The sequence below is a fragment of the Oncorhynchus tshawytscha genome, linkage group LG07 (assembly GCF_018296145.1).
Source record: "Oncorhynchus tshawytscha isolate Ot180627B linkage group LG07, Otsh_v2.0, whole genome shotgun sequence".
In the NCBI taxonomy this organism is placed as follows: domain Eukaryota; kingdom Metazoa; phylum Chordata; class Actinopteri; order Salmoniformes; family Salmonidae; genus Oncorhynchus; species Oncorhynchus tshawytscha.
Genome location: NC_056435.1, coordinates 49118712 through 49145353, shown reverse-complemented (window position 1 = coordinate 49145353; position 26642 = coordinate 49118712). Strand labels below are relative to the sequence as shown.

The 26642-nt window shown below is 45.3% G+C and overlaps 1 protein-coding gene across 1 annotated transcript; it reads left to right on the top strand.

Moving 5' to 3' along the window:
- Positions 1–19392: 19392 nt before the first annotated feature.
- Positions 19393–26400, top strand: prph (peripherin). Its single transcript, XM_024427491.1, has 9 exons — positions 19393–20089; positions 22946–23006; positions 23654–23749; positions 24046–24210; positions 24308–24433; positions 24679–24899; positions 24990–25039; positions 25236–25309; positions 25468–26400. The coding sequence occupies exons 1-9, from the start codon at positions 19512–19514 to the stop codon at positions 25564–25566; spliced, it is 1470 nt and encodes a 489-aa protein (XP_024283259.1). The 5' UTR covers positions 19393–19511; the 3' UTR covers positions 25567–26400.
- Positions 26401–26642: the final 242 nt, after the last annotated feature.

The window sequence follows — 26642 nt, the reverse complement described above, 5'->3', positions numbered from 1 at the left end:
TGGAAATGTGTTTGTGTTTATTGACCTGTGTATATTAAGTAATGTCTATAATACAAAATACAGCACTTGCTATGACTGCTCTGCTGTGTTGGCTATCGCAGCTTGCCCTGAATGAGGCTTAACGTTGGTGACCGTTTCTTATCTCATCAATTATGCAAATATAGTCAGAGTACAACTGAAAGTACCAGTGTATAGAAATGTGGGACAACACAATGAGTCTTGATCCCCTTCAATAAAATGACTGTTCTTGATTGAATTGACATTTGAAGCACTGGTTATAAAAGTTACATTTTTTGTGATACCCTTCATAAACATATTGACATATTACTGTTTTAAAATACAATTTCATTAACCATATTTGCTCAACCTTAAATTCAAACAGCATAGACACAACTTCAAATTCACTGAGTTCAGGCCGGTCTTCTCCCCAAGCAGAGCATGGAATTGGACAGCTGTAGCAGGGACCAGGGTCGTTGGTATTGTGTCAACTCCTCTCAAAGGGGCCTTATGGAGAATCTTTTTTGCTCAGAGGGTCTGAAGTCCCTGTGGTGGTTGGAAATTATTCAACTTGTGGCTCTCTACTCTTGTAATTAGCCATTGAAAGTCTGACCACATTTTAATATTCCAGACAGCAGTTGTGTGATCATGTACAAATATGGAGTCATCTGTGTATAAAATAACAATGGGGTCTCCCTACAACCATGGAATTTTCTTACCAATGGCTTACGATGCTGTTGTAACGCATTAATACTTTATGAATGATTTCAGATTTTTTTGTTCTAACTTTCAGACTTTAATGAACTTCAAGCTTGACTGAGGTTAGATATGCAGGGGGAGAATGTCAACCTACTGAGCGCATGTTGCCTCTAATGCCACCATGTGCTTCATGCCAAATTTCATGCTGTCATTACCTACCTGGTCTGACCTGTGTAGCCAGTGCTGCAGCCTTAGGTGAGTTGCTAGACACACGTCTTTGAAATGGCCGCTGCTTTGTACACGTCTGCTGGGAGGAGGTACTAATACAGGAAATATGAGGTCTGTACATTGGATGGTGACTGTGTCCTAGATTTTGCATCAGATAAGATAGCTTTGGTGTGTGTCTATACAAGTGTGTGCTTGTGTGTGTGTGAAGGGAGGCGATGCAGATAGACTCACGACACAGGAAACCTCAGCAGTGGTCATATGTGAATATTGGTCATTACATGACAGTAATTGCTGCAGTGTGTAGTCTTCCATTAAGGAAAGACAGAGGTATGGAGAGAGGAAGCAAAACAGCAAGTTCATTTATTATAAGGCAGGTTGATTCGATTGTGGTGCAAAGCCCAACAACAGGAAATTAATTACAGAGAAAGTCAGACACGGCAAGGACTATGTTTGGTTCAGATTTGGACCAATCATAGACATCCATGTTTCATGTTTGGACAGCACAGTACGGTTAGGGCTAGGCGAAATGTCCAAAATATCATATCACAGTATTTTACATTTTTTTTATGGTATGACGGTATTTTATGTTTTTGAATAAAAAAAGTTCAAAATGTGCTTTATGAGTAGTGTGTGAATCTACAGTGGCAACACATACTGTACATTCTAATTGATTTCAATGGGTCTTTCTCTATTCTAATTGTTTTATGCTGTTCAATTCAACTTCAACCAACATTGTTGCATGTCAAATCAAATCAAACGTATTGGTCACATACACATATTAGCAAATGTTATTGCGGGTGTAGCGAAATTATTTTATTCCTAGCTCCAACAGTGCAGTAGTATCTAACAATTCACAATACAAAAATATAAAAGTAAAATAATGAAATTAAGAAATATATAAATATTAGGACGAGCAATGTCGGAGTGGTATTGACAAAAATACAGTAGAATAGAATAAAGTATATACTGTACATATGAAATGAGTAAAGCAGTAAGTAAACATTATTAAAGTGACTAGTGTTCCATTATTAAAGTGGCCAGTGATTCCATGTCTATGTATATAGGGCAGCAGCCTCTAAGGTGCAGGGTTGAGTAACCAGGTGGTAGCCGGCTAGTGATGGCTATTTAACAGTTTGATGGCCTTGAGATAGAAGCTGTTTTTCAGTCTCTCGGTCCCAGCTTTGATGCACCTGTACTGACCTCGCCTTCTGGATGATAGCGGGTGAACAGGCCATGGTTGTCACTGACAATCTTTTTAGCCTTCCTGTGACATCGGGTGCTGTAGGTGTCCTGGAGGGCAGGTAGTGTGCCCCTGGTGTGCCCAGCCGTTGCGGGCGGTGCAGTTGCCATACCAGGCAATGATACAGCCCGACAGGATGCTCTCAATTGTGCATCTGAAAAAATTCTGATGGTCTTAAGGGCCAAGCCGAATTGCGCCTTCTTCACCACACTGTCTGTGTGGGTGGACCATTTCAGATTGTCAGTGATGTGTACGCCAAGGAACTTGAAGCTTTCCACCTCCACTGAGGTCCCATGGATGTGGATACGGGTGTGCACCCTCCGCTGTTTCCTGATGTCCCCGATCAGCTCCTTTGTTTTGTTGACATTGAGGGAGAGGTTATTTGCCTGGCACCACACCCAGAGGGCCCTCACCTCCTCCCTGTAGGCTTTCTCATCATTGTTGGTAATCAGGCCTACTGTTGTGTCATCTGCAAACCTGATGATTGAGTTGGAGGTGTGCATGGCCACACAGTCATGGTGAACAGGGAGTACAGGAGGGGGCTGAACACACACACGTGTGGGGCCCCTGTGTTGAGTATCAGCGAAGTGGAGGTGTTGTTTCCTACCTTCACCACCTGGGGGCGGCCCGTCAGGAAGTCCAGGACCCAGTTGCGCAGGGCAGGGTTCAGACCCAGGGCCCCAAGCTTAATGATGAGCTTGGAGGGTACTATGGTGTTGAAGGCTGAGCTATATTCAATGAACAGCATTCTGACATAGGTATTCTTCTTGTCCAGATGGGATAGGGCAGTGTGCAGTGCGATGGCAATTGCATCGTCTGTGGATCTATTGGGGCGGAAAGCAAATTGAAGTGGGTCTAGGGTGTCAAGTAAGGTGAAGGTGATATGATCCTTAATAACTAGACTTTCAAAGCACTTCATGATGGCAGAAGTGAGTGCTACGGGGCGATAGTCATTTAGCTCAGTTATCCTTTGCTTTCGTGGGTACAGGAACAATGGTGTACATCTTGAAGCAAGTGGGGACAGCAGACTGGGATAGGGAGAGATTGAATATGTTTGTAAACACTCCAGCCAGCTTGTCTGCACATGCTCTGTGGATGCGGCTAGGGATGCCGTCTTGCGAGGATTAACACGCTAAAATGTCTTACTAAGGTGTTTAGCTTGTCTGTGAGCAAGATGTCGGTGTCCGCGACGTGGCTCGTTTTCCCTTTGTAATCCGTGATTGTCTGTAGACCCTGCCACATAAGTCTCGTGTCTGAGCCGTTGAATTGCGACTCCACTGTCTCTGTACTGACGTTTTGCATATGCTGCATTGACCACGCAGACTGAAGGCAAGTGTCTTGTGGTCAAGCAACAACAAATGCGCTCCTTCAGTGACAGTGGGCAGTGCTAGGCCTGTGTGGAAAGCGGCATGGAGAGAGAGAGAGAGAGAGCGGAGAGGGATGACTCAAGTAGCTGTCTAAACTATAAAAATTGACATTACACATGGCATATCACATTTAACATTCAAATACTGTTATAGAAGTTAAAGTAAAAACCCAAACCTGTCCGTGCATCAACAGCGGTGTATAGTAAAATATGGTATACCACCCAGTCCTAAGTACGGTAGAGTGCAGCAGAGTACAGTACATTACATAATACTGTACACAGTACCTTAAAGAAAAGTAGAGTATAGTACAGTACGATACAGTACAGGGGACTACAATACAGTAGAGCACAGTAGAACACAGCAAAATAAATAAAAGTAAAGTATAGTGTGATGTATTGTACCCTACTTTACTCTAATATACTTTACTCTACTGAACTATACTAAACTGCACTGCATTGTACTGAACTCTACTGAATTAAACTCTACTGTACTCTACTGTACTAAACTATTCTGAATAAAACTCTACTATCCTGCACCGTATCATGCCATACCATACCGTACTGTACTTTACTGTACTGTGCTCTACTGTGCTGTTCAAACTTGTGAAACATCGCGTAGACATCTATGATCATTTCAGATTTGTCTATGGTCTGCACCGACCAAATGTTGACTTTCAAATAATACCCAGCATGCTTTGCAAGTGTCTAAGGGACTGCATCTCAGTGCAAGAGCATCACTACAGTACCTGGTTCGAATCCAGGCTGTATCACATCCGGCCGTGATTGGGAGTCCCCTAGGGCGGCGCACAATTGCCCCAGCGTCGTCTGGGTTTGGCTGGAGTATGTTGTCATTGTAAATAAGAATTCGTTCTTAACTATATTTGCCTAGTTAAATAAAAGTTACATTTAAAAACAAATAATAATAATTTTACATTTACATTTTGGTCACTCAGCAGACGCTCTTATCCGGAGCGACTTACAGTCAGTGCATTCAACTAAGATAGATAAAACAGCATATCACAGTCATAGCAAGAAAAAAATCTGTAACCATTACTGAGAATGTTATTGTAGTTGAAATGGTCTGTTGGTTTATTCTGTCGGTTAGACTTCATTAACATCATTGCTGCCAGTTTCAAAGCTTTTGAAAAAGCTAACAGTAAATGCATGTGACAGAAGTTGTCAATATTGTTCCAATCTTCAGTTGGCTTCTCGCCTATATTAAGAGGCTTGAAAGTTATTAATTTGATATAATGCTTATTTCATTGAGAATGTACACTCTCCGTGTTCGGGCGACATTCGGGGGTCGACGTCACCGGTCTTCTAGCCACCGTCGATCCACCTTTAATTTTCCATTTATTTTGTCTTGTTTTCCCGCACACCTGGTTTGCATTCCCTCATTACTCGTCTTGCATATAACCCTCTGTTTCCCCCCATGTCTGTGTGTGGAATTGTAATATGTAAATGTATGTGTACTCCAGGCTGGTTTGCGCCGGGTTATTGTAACCCGTGTGTGTTTAGTTTTCTGAGTGCCGTGTTTTGTTCGCCTCAATAAAGGGCTCCGTTTGCTACCCATTTCTGCTCTCCTGCGCCTGACTTCCCTGCAGCCAGTTACACACTCCTTTACAGAATTCCACACCTGAATTATGGAGTCAGCAGGAGCAGGTACCCCTGGTAGCAGAGTCGAGGAGCACTTCCAGGAGCACGCAGCGATGCTTCACCATCTCGGCGCCGCCATGGATCGCGTCGTTCAAACGATGGGCCGCTGGGAGAGACAGAGAGTCCCTCCAGCGCTCCCACCAGCACAACAGGGGTCTCCACTACTCACTCCCTCTGCACCCGGTTCCAGTGGGATTTGTCTCGCACTTCCCAGGGAGTAAGGATGGGACGGCCGCACGCTGCCAGGGTTTCCTGCTGCAGCTGGATTTATACCCAGCTCCCTCGGCTCCCCCTCGTCTTGTGCCTGGAGCTGGGAGGTGTGGGGAGAAGGAGATGCGCTGGACAGGGAGACCGGAGGAGGTTCCTTCCGCCTGAGGCGTGCACCATCTGTGGCTGCAGGAGACAGGGCCCTGATCACACTGCTGGTTTCGGTGTCGGGGCCTGGTTCCTCCTGGGGATAACCTGTCTGAGGCAGGTGCAGGCCGGAGGAGCACTCTCTGTGGCTGCAGAGGTCACCTGCTGGTCGGTGTGAGGCAGCAGGCGGCACCATTCTCACCCAGAGCACTCTGTTGCACACCTGTTTTTGCACGTTACTTTTCCTGAGTTCCCAGCATTAGGCACTCTTCAATTCAGGCATCGGCTGAGAATTTCATAGACAGATCATTCGCCCATAGTTTAGGGATCCCAATTGTTCCAGTGGCTATGCCCTTCCCAGTTCACGCCTTAGACAGTTGGCCAATAGAGTCAGGGATAATTAGGGAGGCCACCACTCTCCTGGGCATGGTGACGCAGGGGGGTCACAGGGAGAGAATCAGTCTCTTCCACATTAACTCTCCTGCCTTTCCCATGGTGCTAGGCCTACCCTGGTTAGCTTGTCATGACCCCACTTTCATGGCAACAGAGGGCTCTCATGGGGTGGTCGCGAGAGTGCTCGGGGAGGTGTTTAGGGGTTTCCGTTGATGCTACTACGGTGGAAAGTCGAGACCAGGTCTCCACCGTGTGCATTCCCCTCGAATATTCCGATTTGGTTCTCGCCTTCTCCAAGAGGAAGGTGACTCAATTATCACCGTCGGGGGGATTGTGCGATAAACCTCCAGATAGACGCCGCACTTCCTAGGAGTCACGTGTATCCCCTGTCACAGGTGGAGACGGCGGCTCTGGAGACATATGTCTCTGAATCTTTGCGTCAGGGGTACATTCGGTCCTCCACTTCACCCGCCTCCTCAAGTTTATTTTATGTGAAGAAGGAGGGAGGTCTGTGCCTGTGTATTGACTATTGAGCCCTAAATCAGATCACTGTGAAGTACAGTTACCCGCTACCTCTCATAGCCACAGCGATTGAGTCAATGCACGGGGCGCGGTTCTTCACAAAACTAGATCTCAGGAGCACTTAACACCTGGTGCGTATCCAGGAGGGAGACGAGTGGAAGACAGCGTTCAGTACCACCTCAGGGCATTGTGAGTACCTCGTCATGCCGTACGGGTTGATGAATGCTCCATCAGTCTTCCAAGCCTTTGTGGACAAGATTTTTTGGGACCTGCATGGGCAGGGTTTAGTGGTGTATATCGATGACATTCTGATATACTCCGCTGCACGCTCCGAGCATGTGTCCTTGGTGCGCAAGGTGTTTGGTTGACTGTTGGAGCATGACCTGTATGACAAGGTTGAGAAATTCCTGTTCTTCCAGCAGTCCGTCTCCTTCCTAGGATACCACATTTCCACCTCAGGGGTGGAGATGGAGAGTGACCGCATTTCAGCTGTGCGTAATTGGCCGACTCCCACCACGGTAAAGGAGGTACAGTGGTTTCTAGGGTTTGCCAATTACTACCGGAGGTTTATCCGGGGTTTTGGTCAGGTAGCGGCTCCCATTACCTCACTGCTAAAGGGGGGTCTGGTTCGGTTGCAGTGGTCACCTGAGGCAGATAGAGCTTTTGGTCACCTAAGGGCTCTCTTTACCTCGGCGCCCGTGCTGGCCCATCCAGATCCCTCTTTGGGGTTCACGGTGGAGGTGGGATAGGAGCTGTGCTCTATCAGCGCTCGGGCACGCCACCGAAGCTCCGCCCCTGTGCATTCTTCTCGAAGAAGCTCAGCCCGGCGGAGCGAAACTATGATGTGGGGGGACCAGGAGCTGTTGGCTGTCGTCAAGACGTTGAAAACATGGAGACATTGGCTTGAGGGGGCTAAACACCCTTTTCTCATCTGGACTGAACACAGCAACCTGGAGCACATCCAGGCAGCGAGGAGACTGAACCCTCGCCAGGCAAGGTAGGCCATGTTTTTCACCCGTTTTGTTTTCAACCTTTCTTACAGACCAGGATTCCAGAATGTGAAGGCAGATGCACTGTCCCGGCTGTAGGACACACAGGAGCGGCCCATGGATCCTACCTCCATACTCCCGGCCTCCTGCTCCTGCTCCCCTCCAGTATCCCGCTGGGCGTCTGTACATTCCGTCTGCAGTCCGTGACCGGCTGATCTATTGAGCTCACACGTCACCCTCCTCTGGTCATCCAGGGATCGGTCGGACAGTGCGCTGTTTGAGTGGGAAGTACTGGTGGTCCACCTTGGCTAAGGACATGAAGGTTTATGTTTCCTCCTGCTCGGTGTACGTCCAGTGTAAGGCTCCTAGGCACCTGCCCAGAGGTAAGCTACACCGATCTTCTTACCGATCTCCCCCCTCACAGGGTAACACCATGATCCTGGTCGTTGTGGACCGTTTCTCTAAGTCCTGCCGTCTCCTCCCTCTGCCCGGTCTCCCTATGGCCCTAAAGACTGCGGAGGCCTTGTTTACGCACGTCTTCTGGCACTACGGGGTGCTGATCTGATCGAGGTCCACAGTTCACTTCGAGGGTCTGGGGGTCTCGATCAGCCTTACCTCGAGAGTAATGGGCAGGTGGAGAGAGTGAACCAGGATGTGGGCAGGTTTCTGCGTTCTTATTGACAGGACTGGCGGGGGAGTGGGCGGCGTTCGTGCCCTGGGCCGAGATGGCTCAGAACTCGTTCCGCCACTCCTCCACTAACCTCTCCCCCTTCCAGTGCGTACTGGGGTACCAGCCTGTTCTGGCGCCTTGGCATCAGACTCAGACAGAGGCTCCTGTGGTGGACGACTAGTTCAGGCCGCGGAGGAGACATGGGACGCCGTCCATGTTTACCTCCTGCGGGCCGTGTTTTGTTCACCTCAATAAAGGGCTCTGTTTGCTACCCATTTCTGCTCTCCTGCGCCTGACTTCCCAGTTATGCCAGTTATGCACTCCATTACAGTCCTACAGTTGACAGTGCATGTCAGAGCAAATACCAAGCCATGAGCTCAAAGGATTTGTCCGTAGAACTTCAAGATAAGACTGTGTCGAAGAACAGATTCGGGGGAAGGGTAGAAAAAAAATGTCTGCAGCATTGAAGGTCCCCAAGAACACAGTAGCATCCATCATTCTTAAATGGAAGAAGTTTGGAACCACTCCTAGAGTTGACAGGCCAGCGAAACTGAGCAATCTGGGGAGAAGGGCCTTGGTCAGGGAGGTGACCAAGAAACCGATGGTCACTCTGACAGAGCTCCAGAGTTCCTCTGTGGAGATGGGAGAACCTTCCAGAAGGACACAATTTCTGCAGCACTCCACCTATCAGGCCTTTATGGTAGAGTGGCCAGACGGAAGTTGGAGTTTGCCAAAAGGCAGCAAAATTATTTTTATACCATGACAAACAAGATTCTCTGGTCTGATGAAAACAAGATTGTACTCTTTGACCTGAATACCAAGCGTCACATCTGGAGGAAACCTGGCAGTGAAGCATGGTGCCGGCAGCATCATGCTGTGGGGACATTTTTCAGCAGTAGGGACTGGGAGACTAGTCAGGATAGAGGGAATGATGAATTGAGCAAAGTACAAAGAGATCCTCGTTGAAAACCTGCTCCAGAGTGCTCAGGACTTCAGACTGATGCGAAGGTTCACCTTCCAACAGGACAACAACCCTATGCACACAGCCAAGACAATGCAGGAGTGGCTTCAGGACAAGTCTATGAATGTCCTTGAGTGGCCCAGCCAGGTCCTGTACCTGATCGAACATCTCTGGAGAGGCCTGAAAATAGCTGTGCAGCAGCTCTCCCCATCCAATCTGACAGAGCTTGAGAGGATCTGCGGAGAAGAATGGGAGAGACTCTCCAAATACAGGTGTGCCAAGCATGTAGCGTCATACCCAAGAAGACTCAAGGCTGTAATCGCTGCCAAAGGTGCTTCAAGAAAGTACTGAGTAAAGGGCCTGAATACTTATGTAAATGTGATATTTTCGTTTAAAAAATATATATTCTATGCCTGTTTTTGCTTTGTCATGATGGGACATATAAATCTGTAACGTTACAAAATGTGGAAAAATCAAGGGGTCTGAATACTTTCAGAATGCACTGTATATGCAGTTGAAATTTGGCTTGAGAATCAATGAATGATTTTCAACTTCCGGAACACTATATATTTTCACCTTACATTCATGAACCAAAAATGCACCTGATTTCAACTTCTGTAAAATACTTATTGTCACGTCCTGACCATAGAGAGCCCTTATTTTCTATGGTAGAGTAGGTCAGGGTGTGACTGGGAGGTTTTCTAGTTATTATTATCTATGTGGGGTTCTAGTTTAGATTTTCTATGTTGGTGTTTGGTATGATTCCCAATTAGAGGCAGCTGGCTATCGTTGTCTCTAATTGGGGATCATATTTAAGTAGCATTTTTTCCACCTGTGTTTTATGGGATATTGTTTTGAGTTAGTGTATGTTACACCTCTTAGTTAAGGTTTGTTGTTTGTTTTGTTCTTTCTTTGTTGTTTTGTAGATTTCTAATAAATAATACGTGGAAACCATATCGCGCTGCAGCTTGGTCCGATAATTATTCCAGCGAACGTGACAGAATATCCCATCAAACCAGGACCAAGCAGCGTGCCCAAAGAGTGAAGAAATTCTAGACATGGGAAGAAGTGATGGGGAGATGCGAAACCCTTCTATGGTGACAGACATAAAGGAGATTATGGAGGACAGCGACGATGACAGGGTTCGCGGCTACAGAAAGCCCAAGGACAACCCCAAGTCTTTTGGGGGGGAGCACATGGAGCTGGCGGCTGAGCAGAGGGAAGAGCCAGTGACTGTCAGGGAGGCAATGGCGAATTTGGGAGAGAGTGAGATGAGAGAGATGTTGTGCAAGTGTGTTCTGCTCAACATGCGACCAGAGGATCCGGTTAGCAGTCCGGTGCAACCTGTGACGGTTCCATGCTTCTGGCCTCAAGTGCACCTCTCCAGTCCGGTACGTCATGTGTCTCCTCGCACTCTCCCTGAAGTGCGTGTCCCCAGTCCGGTACGTCCTGTGCCTGCTCCTCGCACTCTCCCTGAAGTGCGTGTCCCCAGTCCGGTACGTCCTGTGCCTGCTCCTCGCTCTCTCCCTGAAGTGCATGTCCCCAGTCCGGTGTGTCCTGTGCCTGCTCCTTGCACTCTCCCTGAGGTGCGTGTCACCAGTCTGGTGCCACCTGTGCCGGCCACACGCATCAGGCCTCCAGTGCGCCTCCCCAGTCCAGAGCTTCCGGCGACGGTCCCCAGTCCAGAGCATCCAGCGACGGTCCCCAGTCCAGAGCTTCCGGCGACGGTCCCCAGTCCAGAGCATCCAGCGACGGTCCCCAGTCCAGAGCTTCCAGCGACGGTCCCCATTCCAGAGCTTCCAGCGACGGTCCCCAGTCCAGAGCTTCCAGCGACGGTTCACAGTCCAGAGCTTGTGGCGACGAGCAATAGTCCAGAGCTTCCAGCGACGGTTCACAGTCCAGAGCTTCCGGCAACGTTTCACAGTCCGGAACCTCCTGAGACGGTCACAGTCCGGAACCTCCTGAGACGGTCCACAGTCCGGAACCTCCTGAGACAGTCCACAGTCCGGAACCTCCTGAGACGGTCCATAGTCCGGAACCTCCTGAGACGGTCCACAGTTCGGAACCTCCTGAGACGGGCCACAGTCCGGAACCTCCTGAGACGATCCACAGTCCGGAACCTCCTGAGACGTTCCACAGTCCGGAACCTCCTGAGACGGTCCACAGTCCGGAACCTCCTGAGACGATCCACAGTCCGGAACCTCCTGAGACGTTCCACAGTCCGGAATCTCCTGAGACGGTCAACGGTCCAGAACCTCCTGCGACGGTCAACGGTCCGGAACCTCCAGCTCCAGGGCCGGAGCCTTCCCCTGCACCCCCCTCCCCAACATAAAACATATTTTCTCCTGACCCTCCTCTTGTCCTGTGAAATAAATTGAACACCCTCCCTCTCATAGAATTAACTCAAAATAATGTTTATCTTTTTAGGGATAGGGGGGAGTATTCTGAAATTCGGATGAATGACGTCCCCAAAGAAAACTGCCTGTTACTCAGGCCCAGAAGCTGGGATATGCATATAATAACATAGATTACTGAATCAAGTGCCCCAACTAAACTGACTTTTTTGGTATATAAAGAAGGACTTTATCGAACAAAACAACCATTTGTTATATAGCTGGGACCCTTGGGATTGCAAACAGACGAAGATCTTCAAAGGAAAGTGATTTATTTTATCGCTATATCTTACTTTTGTGACACCTCTGCTTGTTTGGAAAATATTTTTAAGGCTTTTGTATGCAGGGCGCTGTCCTCAGATAATCGCATGGTATGCTTTCGCCGTAAAGCCTTTTTGAAATCTGACAAAGTGGCTGGATTAAAAAGAAGTTAAGCTTTTAAACGATGTAACACACTACAATTTTTGTATTTTGAATTTCGTGCTCTTCAATTTCACCAGATGCTGTCGAGATGGTGTGATAGCGCCCCACCTTTCCAGCGCCCCAACTTAAGACCAAAAAACCCAATAACTATAGCGACCCTGTGTTTATAAACGTGGATATTGACTTTTCCACTTCAGCATGCATTCGATGCCATGCAGAGCTACGGGCCATAAGGTTGAGGATTCACCGACCACCACAGATGAGCTCACTCTCCCTTCATTACACTACGAGCAGCACCGGCTGCAGACGACGATCAGCGAGGGGGAAATCAATTTTCAACATTGTGATGCCATATTTATAATTATATAAAATATATGCAACCATTTTCTATGCCAATGCACCACACAACCAATAAACAAAGCATACCGACTTCGGGCACTTCGATATCATGGTTTGCGTTTTCAACACCACAATAAATAGACTGTCAATCCCTCCCTACCTTGTAGGCTTACCCAGTATCAAAGCTTGGCTTGATAATCTCTGAATGTTGTTAAACTTTTTGGGGGTTTGTAACAGATGTCTCTTTCCATTCGTCAATTGGCAGAATAAAGTTGGGGACTTATTTCCATTGTGGTCCCTATTGTTTTTTACATATACAGTGCCTTCGGAAAGTATTCAGACCCCTTGACTTTTTCCACATGCTGTTAGGTTACAGAATTATTCTGAAATTGATTAAATAGTTTCCCCCCCTCATCAATTTATACACAAAACCCCATAATGACAAAGCAAAAACAGGTTTTCCTAAATTGTTGCTAAAAAAACAAATACAAAAAACCCTGTTTACTCAGTACTTTGTTGAAGCACCTTTGGCAGCGATTACAGCCTTGAGTCTTCTTGGGAATGACGCTACAAGCTTGGCACACCTGTATTTGGGGAGTTTCTCCAATTATTCTCTGCAGACAGGACAATAATGGCGCCAGAGGGGATGGCTGCCATTTTACGTGCTCCTAACCAACTGTGCTATTTTGTTCGTTTTTTCACGTTATTTGTAATTTATTTTATTAACTTATTTTGTACATAATGTTGCTCCTACCGTCTCTTATGACCGAAAATGACTTCTGGACATCAGAACAGCGATTACTCACCTCGAACTGGACAAAGATGTTTTCTTTAACGAGTCCGACGCAAAGGATTTACTGTTTTCTCAGGAACGGGCCCAAATCCCTATCATTTGCATGAAGAAAAGATAGAGAAAAAGGGGTTGTCTTCTGAGAATTCGTAGGCGAGTGAGTAGTCGGAAGTTTACATACACCTTAGCCAAATACATTTAAACTCAGTTTTTCACAATTCCTGACATTTAATCCTGTCTTAGGTAAACATTCCCTGTCTTAGGTCAGTTAGGATCACCACTTTATTTTAAGAATGTGAAATGTCAAAATAATAGCAGAGAGAATGATTTATTTCAGCTATTATTTCATTCATCACATTCCAAGTGGGTCAGTAGTTTACATACTGTCACGTTCGTTATAAAGATGAGACCAAGGCGCAGCGTGAGTAGAGTTCTACATGTTTTTAATAAAACCGAAACTCAACAAAACAAAACAAACAAGCACAACCGTGAAGCTATATGAATAGTGCAGACAGGCAACTAAACATAGAACAAGATCCCACAAACACCAAAGGGAAATGGCTACCTAAATATGATCCCCAATCAGAGACAACGATAAACAGCTGTCTCTGATTGGGAACCATATCAGGCCAACATAGAATTACAAAAACCCCTAGACCTACAAAACCATAGACATACAAAAACGCTAGACTGTACTAAAAACACTAGAAAATACAAAACTAGCGTACCCACCCTAGTCACACCCTGACCTAACCAAAATATAAAGAAAACAGATATCTCAGGTCAGGGCGTGACACATACACTCAATTAGTAGTTGGTAGCATTGCCTTTAAATTGTTTAACTTGGGTCAAACGTAAGGGTAGCCTTCCACAAGCTTCCCACAATAAGTTGTGTGAATTTTGGCCTCCTCTTGATTCCTCCTGAAAGAGCTGGTGTAACTGAGTCAGGTTTGTAGGCCTCCTTGCTTGCACACGTTTTTTCAGTTCTGCCCACAAATGTTCTATAGGATTGAGGTCAGGGCTTTGTGATGGCCACTCCAATACCTTTACTTTGTTGTCCTTATGCCATTTTGCCACAACTTTGGAAGTATGCTTGGGGTCATTGTCCATTTGGAAGACACATTTGCGACCAAGCTTTAAATTCCTGACTGATGTCTTGAGATGTTGCTTCAATATATCCACATAATTTTCCTGCCTTATGATGCCATGTATTTTGTGAAGTGCACCAGTCCCACCTGCAGCAAACCACCCCCACAACATGATGCTGCCACCCCCGTGCTTCATGGTTGGGATGGTGTTCTTCGGCTTGCAAGCCTCCCCCTTTTTCCTCTAAACATAACGATGGTCATTATGGCCAAACAGTTCTATTTTGTTTCATCAGATCAGAGGACATTTCTCCAAAAAGTACGATCTTTGTCCCCATGTGCAGTTGCAAACTGTTGTCTGGCTTTCTTATGGCGGTTTTGGAGCAGTGGCTTCTTCTTTGCTGAGTGGCCTTTCAGGTTATGTCGATATAGGACTCGTTTTACTGTGGATATAGATACTCTTGTACCTGTTTCCTCCAGCATCTTCACAAGGTCCTTTGCTGTTGTTCTGGGATTGGTTTGCACTTTTCGCACCAAAGTACATTAATCTCTAGGAGACAGAACGCATCTCCTTCCTGAGCGGTATGACGGCTGCGTCGTCCCATGGTGTTTATACTTGCGTCCTATTGTTTGTACAGATGACTTTGGTACCTTCAGGCATTTGGAAATTGCTCCCAAGGCTGAACCCGACTTGTTTCATCAGACTAGAGAATCTTGTCTTTAGGTGCCTTTTGTCAAACTCCAAGCGGGCTATTATGTGCCTTTTACTGAGGAGTGGCTTCCATCTGGCCACTCTACCATAAAGGCCTGATTGGTGGAGTACTGCAGAGATGGTTGTCCTTCTGGAAGGTTATGCCATCTCCACAGAGGAACTCTGGAGCTCATTCAGAGTGACCATCAGGTGCTTGGTCACCTCCCTGACCAAGGCCCTTCTCCCCCGATTGCTCAGTTTGGCCAGGTGGCCAGCTCTAGGAAGAGTCTTGGTGGTTCCAAACTTCTTCCATTTAAGAATGTTGGAGGCCACTGTGTTCTTGGGGACCTTCAATGCTGCAAACATTTTTTGGTACCCTTCCCCAAACCTGTGCCTTGACACAATCCTGTCTCGGAGCTCTACGGACAATTCCTTGGACATCGTGGCTTGGTTTATGCACTGTCAATTGTGGGACCTTATATAGACAGTTGTGCCTTTCCACATCTTGTCCAATCAATTGAATTTAGCACAAGTGGACTCCAATCCAATTGTAGAAACATCTCAAGGATGATAAATGGAAACAGCACCTGAGCTCAATTTCCAGTCTCATGGCAAAGGGTCTGAATGCTTATGTAAATAAGGTATTTCTGTTTTTTATTTTTTTATACATTGATAAGAATTTCTAAAAAACTGTTTTTGCTTTGTTGTGTGTGGATTGATGATGATTTAAGAAAAATGTCATCCATTTAGAATAAGGCTGTAACGTAACAAAATGTGGTAAAAAGTCAAGGGGTCTGAATACTTTCTTAAATAGATTGTAGTCTCTAACTGCTCAACCTCCAGACGAATAGGAACTAGAGACAGAAAGGAGCACTGAAACAAATGCTAGACGTAACAAAACAAACTGGCAACAGACAAACAGAGAACACCGGTATAAATACACTGGGGATAATGAGGAAGATGGGCGGCACCTGGATGGGTGTGGAGACAAGCACAAAGACAGGTGAAATAGATTAGGTGTGACAATGTTGGCCACATTTACGTGCCCTTAAAAACAGCAATAACAAACTACAAAAACAGTATTCCTTGTGTTTCGAGGCTATTTCCCAAATTGATTGCATGCATAGGCCTATACAGCAGGCTTAGGTGTCCATTCTATGATATTGATATTTTAATATACAGTACCAGTCAAAAGTTTGGACACACTTACTCATTCAAGGGTTTTTATTTTTATTTTTTACTATTTTCTACATTTTAGAATAATAGTGAAGACATCAAAACTATGAAATAACACATATGGAATCATGTAGTAACCAAAAGAGTGTTAAACAAATCAAAATATATTTGAGATTCTTCAAAGTAGCCACCCTTTGCCTTGATGACAGCTTTGCACACTCTTGGCATTCTCTCAACCAGCTTCATGAGATAGTCACCTGGAATGCATTTCAATTAACAGGTGTGCCTTGTTAAAAGTTAATTTGTGGAATTTCTTTCCTTCTTAATGTGTTTGAGCCAATCAGTTGTGTTGTGACAAGGTAGGGGTGGTATACAGAAGATAGCCCTATTTGGTAAAAGACCAAGTCCATATTATGGCGAGAAAAGCTCAAATAAGCAAAGAGAAACGACAGTCCATTATTACTTTAAGACATGAAGGTCAGTCAATGCGGAAAATTTCAAGAACTTTGAATGTTTCTTCAAGTGAAGTCGCAAAAACCATCAAGCACTATGATGAAACTGGCTCTCATGAGGACCGCCACATAAAAGGAAGACCCAGAGTTACTTCTGCTGTAGAGAACAAGTTCATTAGAGTTACCAGTCTCTGAAATTGCTGCCCAAATAAATGGTTTGCGGAGTTCACGTAACAGACACATCTGAACATCAACTGTTCAGATGAGACTGTGTGAATCAGGCCTTCATGGTCGAATTGCTGCAAATAAACCATTACTAAAGGACACCAATAAGAAGAGACTTGCTTGGGCCAAGAAACACGAGCAATGGACATTAGACAGTGGAAATCTGTCCTTTGGTCTGAGTAGTCAAAATTTGAGATTTTTGGTTCCAACCACCGTGTCTTTGTGAGATGCAGAGTAGGTGAACGGATGATCTCCGCATGTGTGGTTCCCACCGTGAAGCATGGAGGAGGAGGTGTGATGGTGTGGGGTTGCAGTGCTGGTGACACTCTCTGTGATTTATTTAGAATTCAAGGCAAGCTTAACCAGCATGGCTACCATAGCATTCTGCAGCGATTCTCCATCCCATCTGGTTTGCGCTTAGTGGGACTATCATTTGTTTTTCAACAGAACAATGACCTAATACACCTCCAGGCTGTGTAAGGGCTATTTGACCAAGAAGGAGAGTGATGGAGTGCTGGCCTCCAAAATCACCTCAACCCTATTGAGATGGTTTGGGATGAGTTGGACTGCAGAATGAAGGAAAAGCAGCCAGCAAGTGCTCAGCATATGTGGGAACTCCTTCAAGACTGTTGGAAAAGCATTCCAGGTGAAGCTGCTTGAGAGAATGCCAAGAGTGTGCAAAGCTGTCGTCAAGACAAAGAGTGGCTTCTTTGAAGAATCTCAAATGTAAAATATATTTTGATTTGTTTAATCACTTTTTGGTTACTACATGAATCCATATGTGTTATTTCGTGGTTTTGATCTCTTCACTATTATTCTACAATGTAGAAAATATGAACGATAAAAACAAACTGGAATGAGTAGGTGTGTTCAAAACTTTTGACTGGTACTATATATATATATGTGTGTGTAGAGAAGCTTAGGCCTAACCCCAGAGAGAGTGATAGAGATACGCTGACGCTGACATGCATTTATTTATGTCAGATGCTACTGCATCTGCTATACAGATATAGACATACAGTAGGAGGCTAATTATATTGTTAGATTATACAGTCCCTGGTTCGAATCCAGGCTGAATCACATCTGGCTGTGATTGGGAGTCCCATAGGGCGGCGCACAATTGGCCCAGCGTTGTCCGGGTTTGGCCTTCCGGGTAGGCTGTCATTGTAAATAGGAATTTGTTCTTAACTGACTTGCCTAGTTAAATTAAGGTTAAATAAAAATTAAATAAAAAAAATAGGAGTAACTCTGGTAGGCCTGAAACAGAAGTCTTCTCCTCAAGTTCAACTGTCAGAGTCAGTTGGAGCACTGAGGCGCACTGCCTTCATATCATAGGCCTGCAATAGCTAAAGCTTAATTATAGCCACCCCATACCAAACCTTCACAAATGTTTCTAAACTTTATTAGGGTAGTATCAAAAGTAAGTCAAGCCATTGTTTATAGGGGAAATACGAGCAGAAAAGCGAATGTAAAACCAGGTAAGAAACGCACTACCTCCCCTGTGACCTATAAAAAAAACACACAACTCTTCACAAAGCAACAAAAAATGTTTGGACTACCCCTCCCCCAGTACATTTCGATCTGTCCCTTACTCAGTCCAGAATCTATCCATGTACTGTAGGTTAAGCATTATGTATTTTATTATTTTTGTTTCAATAAAAATATGATTTACCCAAAGTACCCACAAAAAAATGAAAATATAAAATGTTGATGTTGTCATTGTGTCTGGGCTCAGAGGACATGACTGGATCCACACAAAACAAAGTGTTCCTCTGAAATCTGTTCAGCTGCTGAGGAGATCTCGCCAAACCTAATTTCCAAAATAGGATTCAAACACAGATCACTCGATACCAGTCAGTGCACACTAGCCATGCGGGATAGAATTGCACCGTAGTTGCTCTGCCCTCGCCTCCCAGAATATCAATATAATATTCCATTACAGTGGAAATAAAGGGCCGAGAGAGCGAGGAAATACATTCAGCTCTGCAGTGATAACCAAATGAGCTTTGTCATATAAGAAACTGAATAATAAAGACATTTTTTGTTTTGGGATTTATTTGGACAAACTACTTTGTTGAACAACTTTAAAATGTCTTACATAATCACATTGATGATATCACTTATGTATTTCTACCATTACAGTAACAGTAAATTAAGAACATTAACAGTGAAAGAGAAGAGGATGGTGATAAGGAGTGGGACAGAGCAACAGGAGGAGATGTACTGATAAATCCAGAGAGGAAAAGTGGAGAAAAAATTGCAGGGAGCGGACACAGCATCCTACAGAGGATACACCGTCTCAGCTGTCAAGGTGAGGAGAGAGAGGAGGGCTTGGCGATGGAGACATCTTTAGAGATAGAGGCATTAACGTGGGAGACAGTTTGGCCTCCTGCCATGTGCTACGGATAAAAGGGAGGTGCAGATGGAAAATGAGAGAGAGCGAGAGAGAGCGAGAGAGAGAGAGCGAGAGAGAGAGAGCGAGAAAGAGCGAGAGAGAGAGAGACAGGGATAGAGGGGGATAGAGGGGAGGAGGGCCTGCTTACTGTAGGCCGGGGTGTGGCCTAAGACTGCATGTATGTTGAGGAGTGATGGATAACGGAAGGAGGCAGGGGATCTGGAGACTAGAAAAGAGGGAGGGAGGGTGGGGGTGAGGAGGAGCTGTTTGCAGAGAGGCAGCGGGGTGTGGGGGTGGGGGTGAGGAGGATGGGATATCGTGGGTATAAAAGCTCCGGCACTCCTCAGTAGGATGTCCTGTTGCTTTGCTCCCTGCTCCGAGACACCTTTGGCTCCAACAAACAGAGACAGCAAGAAGGAGAGCTAGACAGATAGATAGTAAGAATTAGAGACCACCAAACCTCAACCATGAGCCACCCTTCAATGATCCACCATTCAGGCCGCGCCTCCACTTCTTATCGCCGCACGTTCGGGGTCCCCAACCCCATCTCCATGTCCTCCTACTCTCCTTCCTACTCGTCTGTCAACTCCCGCAAGCCAATGTCCAGCGGGCACTACATGCGCTCCATGTCACCCGTGGTGTCCTCTCGCTCCTCCAACTACCACCACCAGCAGCGGCAGCGCTCCAGCACCCAGCTGCCCCGTCTCACCTACGAAAAGGTGGACTTCCAGCTGGCCGATGCGGTCAACGCCGAGTTCCTGGCCACCCGCAGCAACGAGAAGGTGGAGCTGCAGGACCTCAACGACCGCTTCGCCAGCTTCATTGACAAGGTGCACTACCTGGAGCAGCAGAACAGCGGGCTGCAGCAAGAGCTGAGCCAGTTCAAGGGCCAGCTGCAGGAGGGAAAGCCCAACCGGGCCACCGAGCTCTTCCAGGAGGAGTTGAGGGAGCTGAGGCGCCAGCTGGACCACGTGGGCAAGGAGAGGGACCAGTACCAGGTTGAGAGGGACAACCTGGCCGAAGACATGAACCTCCTCAAACAGAGGTGGGTGACACAGAGGAGGGAGAGGGAGGTTAGGATGGGGTGGGGTATGGAGGATGTTTGGGTAGATTTGGGAAGTGAGGGTTAGGGTAAGGAAGGTGGGGGGTTATAGTTGGGGATGTGCATGAGTGACGCAGATGCATTTTGGGTGGTAATGGTGTTTGGAAAGGGGGGTGTAACAATTGGAAGTGTATTTTAGAAAGTTGGCAGAGGTGGCAGGGGACTGGCTGTTTTTTGGGCTCTGATGTTGATTGACACATTCTGGGCAGAGCCTGTCGGGGAGGGGATATGGGCAGGGCGTGTGACTGTGGACAGTCTGTGACTTTCACCACATCCCCACCACTCTCCCCTCAGCAGTGGTTGTCTAGCTGGGGCGTGGCACTTTGGAAGGTTGGAAACAAAAGCACCGCAGCATTCTACCACACTGTGGTTTACTGCAGTGTGTGTATGTGTGTGTGTGTGTGTGTGTGTGTGTGTGTGTGTGTGTGTGTGTGTGTGTGTGTGCGCATGCTGAATGTCATGGCAATGGACAAGATCCAACAAAAAAAACAAGATGAAGTGCTTCAGCATATCATAACCAAGCAATGAATGGAACACCAAGGAAAACAAGGCATTGGATACAGTAACAGAACATTTGTACATTAGCCGAACATGTCTACATTGGCAGTATTTACAAACTTTCCCTGAACATCTCAGCATTTGTTGAGCATCTGTTTTATTAAATCAAGAAGTGTTATTAAAAGGAAGATGAAACTTCCTGCATGCATATTGGATGTAAGTATGGACACAGTACATTTGATTTGAAATGATGTTGAGTTCTGTCAGCCCTTTCATACCAAACCACAATACTTTGCTTTGAAACTTAAATTTGAGACAATTCAGACAACTTGTTATGTGAAACAGTATTTTTCTCCATTTGAGTTAGATTATCGGAAACAATTTCTGTAGACATACTAGTTACATATTAATACACAAACACACTCCCCATGTCTATTCCCAGCCCTAAAGAGAGAGAGAGAGAGATGACGGAAGAGGAGGATGGATAGACTGAGCTCAGGGTGGCGCCAGGAAAAAAGTAGGGAGGGGGATAAGAGAGGGAGGGGGCATAAGAGGAGGAAGAGGAGGAAGAAGAGGAGGAGAGGTTGGGAGAGGTTGTGTAGATGCAGAGAAAAATAGCATCTGGTTAAATCAATGTGATTGAATAAGAGTGGCTCCATTAGGGGGTGGGTGTTTAGTGTCTCCTTGTGTTGATGGGGCGGTGCCAGGGACACCATTGGGAAAAGAGGAATTCTGTGACACGGCATGAATTAAAGATGAGATGAGGCAGCAAACCCCCACATCCAGTACATGCAGTTTCATTAAATGAAACACATTTAATTAAAAGGAAGATGAAAGTCCCTGCATGCATGACATTTAAATATAGACACAATAACACATGACATTTAAATATAGACACAATAACACATGACATTTAAATATAGACACAATAACACATGACATTTAAATATAGACACAATAACACATGACATTTAAATATAGACACAATAACACATGTAATTTATATATAGACACAATAACACATGGAATTTAAATATAGACACAATAGCACATGGAATTCGAAATTACGCTACAGTTTCACCAGCCCTTTCAAACCAAATCACAATATTTAGCTTTGAAAGTTAACATTTAGAAGAATCAGACAACCAGTTATGGGAAACAGTATTTTTCCCCACTTGAGTTACAATTTCTGTAGACACACATTAGCTACATGTAAATACACATACACATCCCTGACCCAGAGAGAGAGAGAGAGATGACAGAAGAGGATGGATAGACTGTGCACAAGGTGGAGCCAGGAAAGAAGTAGGGAGAGTGATGAGAGAGGGAGGAGGCGGAAGAGAAGGAAGAGGAGGGGTCGGGAAATGGGGTGTAGGCGGGGAGAAAATTGTATCTGGAAAAATCTATGTGACTCAATGAAAGTGGCTCCATTAGGGGGTGGGTGTTCAGTGCCTCCTTGTGCTGATGGGACAGTGCCAGGGACCCCATTAGGGAAAAAGGACCCCTTCAACACGGCATAAATGAAAGATGAGATGAGGCAGCATAAAGCCTATTTCACGTTTGGGAAAGGGAAGACTTAGTCAGACCAGTCAGTATACTATAGGCTTACATAGTTATGTCTTTGGCGGCAGAATGCCCAGAGCTGTCAGGATTAAAACAGGGTGTGTGCAGTCCACATGACCTCTAACAAGTGATTTGCCAACATTTGTTTGGAGTAGCAGCTGCTGACCCCATTGGATATGCTAACCCTAACCCTTTTACAGGACTTGTGAATTACCAAATTGATCCAGAGGCTTCTTTTGCCTGCTGATGCTTCTTCCAGAGGAGGCCTATGATACCCAGTCAGACATTTTTGGTCTGTGTCCCAAATGACACCCTATTCCCTATATAATGCACTACTCTTGATCAGAGCCACATAGGGGATGCACTATATAGGGAATAGTGTGCCATTTGGGATGACACCTTGGATAGCACTTATGCAATTAGCACTGTGTTCAGCCCTGTCCCAATGCTTCAGCTTCCTTTGCCCAGAGCAGGACTTAACCTAGACTAAAGCTCAAGCATTGTAAACGATATAAAAAAGTTAGAGATACAGAGGATGTGTGTTTATTAACTACAAAATATATTGTCTTATATATTTCATGTAATGTATATTTATTTTCCATTAATGTATTTATTTATTCTAATGAGTCCCCTAAATAGATAACATGAATTTACAACAGTAGGCCTATGCATGATTGTAATATATATGTTCTCCTTGTATGTGTGACCACACCCTAACCCCCCACCCTCTTCATACAGGCTGGATGAGGAGAATCAGAAGAGGGCTGAGGCTGAGAGTAACCTGATTGTCTTCCGCAAAGTAAACACACCCTAGACTCAAACCATCACACTGTACACCAAATCAATATTTTGGGCAGCGAGTCGATAGTTGACTGTAAAAGTCTGATTGAATCACACACCAGTTATGATGTCAGGGCCCAACCCAAAGCATATTTTTCCTCATAGCCCTGCATAACAGTGACATCTTCTGGTTCGCTGAGATAGAGCTGATTATTATGATAACTTGGCAGCTCTGAGAACCCGGAAATCAGGGGTATATTCACTAAGAACCAAACAGAAACAAACAGGCTGAAACGGTGAGGAACTAATCTGAACTTCTCCAATAAGAAATGCTTGTTTTCAATGCAAAACATTATTCTATGGTTTGCACGAATGAATTACAACCCAGGATACTTCCCACTGTGCACACACTGGTTGAATCAACATCGTTTCCACGTCATTTCACTGAAATGACATTGAACCAACGTGGAATAGACGTTGAATTGATGTCTGTGCCCAGTGGGTTATAGCAATGACAAAAGACAATATTGATAGCACTGCATTGTTGATATATTACCATATGCAACCTACCCACTGTTGAGTGTTATCTAACCAAGACAACAACATTTGTTTACCTGTTTGGGGGTTGATGAATTGCTTACAAATAGTACTTTGATCTAAAACCAGGACGTGGATGATGCAACTCTGTCTCGCCTGGAGCTGGAGAGGAAGATCGAGTCTCTGATGGATGAGATTGAGTTCCTCAAAAAGCTGCATGAAGAGGTAGATGCCGCTGCTGAGACGGTCGAGCACAAATCATGATCTTTGTGATGGCCCATTATAGTCCACTATGATCCTTATGAATAACAATCAAACTGTGGTCCTGATGGTCATGTTATGGTCCTGGTGTATTACCTGTCATTTGGTATGCTGATCTGCTCCTACTTGCATTTAGTTTTGTACATATTTTTGTGAATAGTTCACTAAAGTTTATTTGCATCATACCTTTCTGGATTGTACCTGCCATTTAGAGGACTTTTTTCCCACTAAACTTCTCACTTGCTCTGCGGTCTTTTCAGGAGATCCAGGACGTGCAGGTGAGTGTCCAGACCCAGCAGATGAAGATGGAGGTGGAACAGACTGCCAGGCCTGACCTGGCTGCTGCCCTCAAGGACATCAGGGCCCAGTACGAGAACATTGCCTCCAAGAACATGCATGAGTCTGAGGAGTGGTACAAGTCCAAGGTGAGGGGGGAACAATACACAGACACACACACACACTCATGCATGCACACACAGAGTAACACCTATCCTTATTTGTGTTTTTTCTGTGCTCCCGGAGTTTGCTGACCTGACGGACTCTGCCAAGCGTAACACTGATGCTCTGAGGCAGGCCAAGCAGGAGCAAAATGAGCATAGGAGGCAGATGCAGTCCCTCAACTGTGAGATCGATGCACTGAAGAGCACGGTGAGGCCTCACAGAACCTTCCTATTTATTTGTAATCACCCCCAGTTTACACTGGCTGAGTGAGGAACTAGAGTACATTGATCTCAGGCTTAGCCCAAAATGGCTGCCAGCCATGAATCACCCAAGTGGGTCATGCATGTAAGTAGAGGATGATGCGAGTGAGCAAAATCCCTCCCCCCAAAATCTCCCACAGAATCTTCCCCCAACAATTGTCCTCATATGTACAGTATGTATGTATTTTTCAGAACGAGGCTCTGCTGAGGCAGATGCGTGAGATGGAAGGCCAGTTTGGCGTGGAGGCCAATAACTACCAGGACAACGTGGGTCGCCTGGAGGAGGAGATGCACCACCTGAAGGACGAGATGGCCCGCCACCTGAGGGAGTACCAGGACCTGCTCAATGTCAAGATGGCCCTGGACATAGAGATCGCCACTTACCGCAAGCTGCTGGAGGGAGAGGAGAGCAGGTGAGGAGGATAAGGGTCAGGACATCATTATTTGTGTTTGATTATGAATATGTTCCTGAGCTAACATCCTTTTGCTTAATTTCTCTTTAGGATTATTGTTCCCATGCATCCCTCCCAGTACGGCCGTAGTGGTGATAGGGGTGAGATACATCATATTGCCAATAATACTAGTATTTTTTTCTCTCTCATCTACTATTACTTTATTTCCTTCTCCAAGCAAATACACAGATACTTGTCAGTATCATCTTTAGATTTAACATATCCATAATTGATTCAATTGATATAAATGATCATGCACAGTATCAATGTTACTAAATCAGACTTATCCCCTCATAGCCTATGACCACACCCCAGACACCCCTAAAAGGAAGCCTGTGGTGATTAAGACAGTGGAGACTCGTGATGGAGAGGTAAACATTCTAAACATTTTCTGGTATCAAGAAAATGTGTTCCATACTTTCCATGTCCCCATGATGATATTCACTATACAGTGTAATTTCACTATACAGCATTTGCTGGAAGTGATGTAATTTGACTGAGGTCTGTTTCGCTTATTCTCTTCCTCCAGGTGGTGAAGGAGTCAAAGACGGAGAAGGAGAGGAGCGAGATGGATGGCAGCCATGGCAGGAATGAAAGGGACCATGATAGGAATGGCAGGGATGACTAGAATAGTTAGGTACCAATCGCCTGTTCCAGATTTAGATGTAACAATACAACACAAAAGATGGAAACAAGAAAAGCAAGAAGTAAAATAAATAGTTTAAAGCTCCTTAATTGCTTCTGACCTTTCACCCTTTAGATATTTTCTGTTGAGCAGAGAGCCTGTAGTAGATATTTGTGCAATGTTAAAACTTGAAGAAATCTCTTAGATAGCAAACTTAGTCACAGGATGTGACCGTGGGATTACTTTTAATAACCGATCATTCCTCATTGAAGAAAAAAGACAAAGACAGCCTTACATGAGCATACACAGACACGATAGTACTATCAAGCAGGGAATGAACGCAAACTTGAGTGGCTCCTGCTGCAAATCAAACATTTTTATTGATACATCACTTGAGGCCTTAATTTACATTGAAATCACTTACATAACATGTTTTGTAGCTGAACTTATCATTCACCAAGGGGAAATAGAAAGTGGCGTAACAAAGCAACAAGGTTTTAGTGATCCCTCTCTGACACATTCTCTCCAGAAGAAGGACACAATCAGATGTAGCTTTGAGAGACAGTGGACATCAATAAGGAACCGTTTGAAAGGGAAAATGTCTCTGTATAGAGCTATGGAACTCTCAATGTCAAATATCAGGCCAGAGAGGGACCACCAATGGGATTGATGGGTGAATACTGCCCTTGCTGCACCACATACTCTGCACATTGCCCTCTGCTCAAAATACAAAAAGCTGACAGGGAAATGTGCTATGCAAACATATGAGAATGTGTGTTTCTGACAGCTATAGACAATTAAAAAAATAGAAATGCAATTAAAGTCAACTGGAACAGAGCTATGGAGTTTGTCTTGTGATTCATGTGTATTCCTCTCATACTACTACCCATGGGCAGCTCCAAGGAGGGGCGAGACAATGCTGAAGCCCCCTCTAGAATAGGCCCCTCCAAGAAAGATTTTATTAGTACATCCACACGTCTTCACTGACATTTCCAACCTCTCCCTGACCCAGTCTGTAATACCTACATATTTCAAGCAGACCACCATAGTCCCTGTGCCCAAGAACGCCAAGGTAACCT

Coding starts and splice junctions, on each gene's coding strand:
- prph (XM_024427491.1), top strand. CDS start 19,512: ATGAGCCACCCTTCAATGATCCACCATTCAGGCCGCGCCTCCACTTCT. Junction 23,007..23,653: donor ACCTGATTGTCTTCCGCAAA/GTAAACACACCC, acceptor ATCTAAAACCAG/GACGTGGATGATGCAACTCT. Junction 24,434..24,678: donor TCGATGCACTGAAGAGCACG/GTGAGGCCTCAC, acceptor TGTATTTTTCAG/AACGAGGCTCTGCTGAGGCA.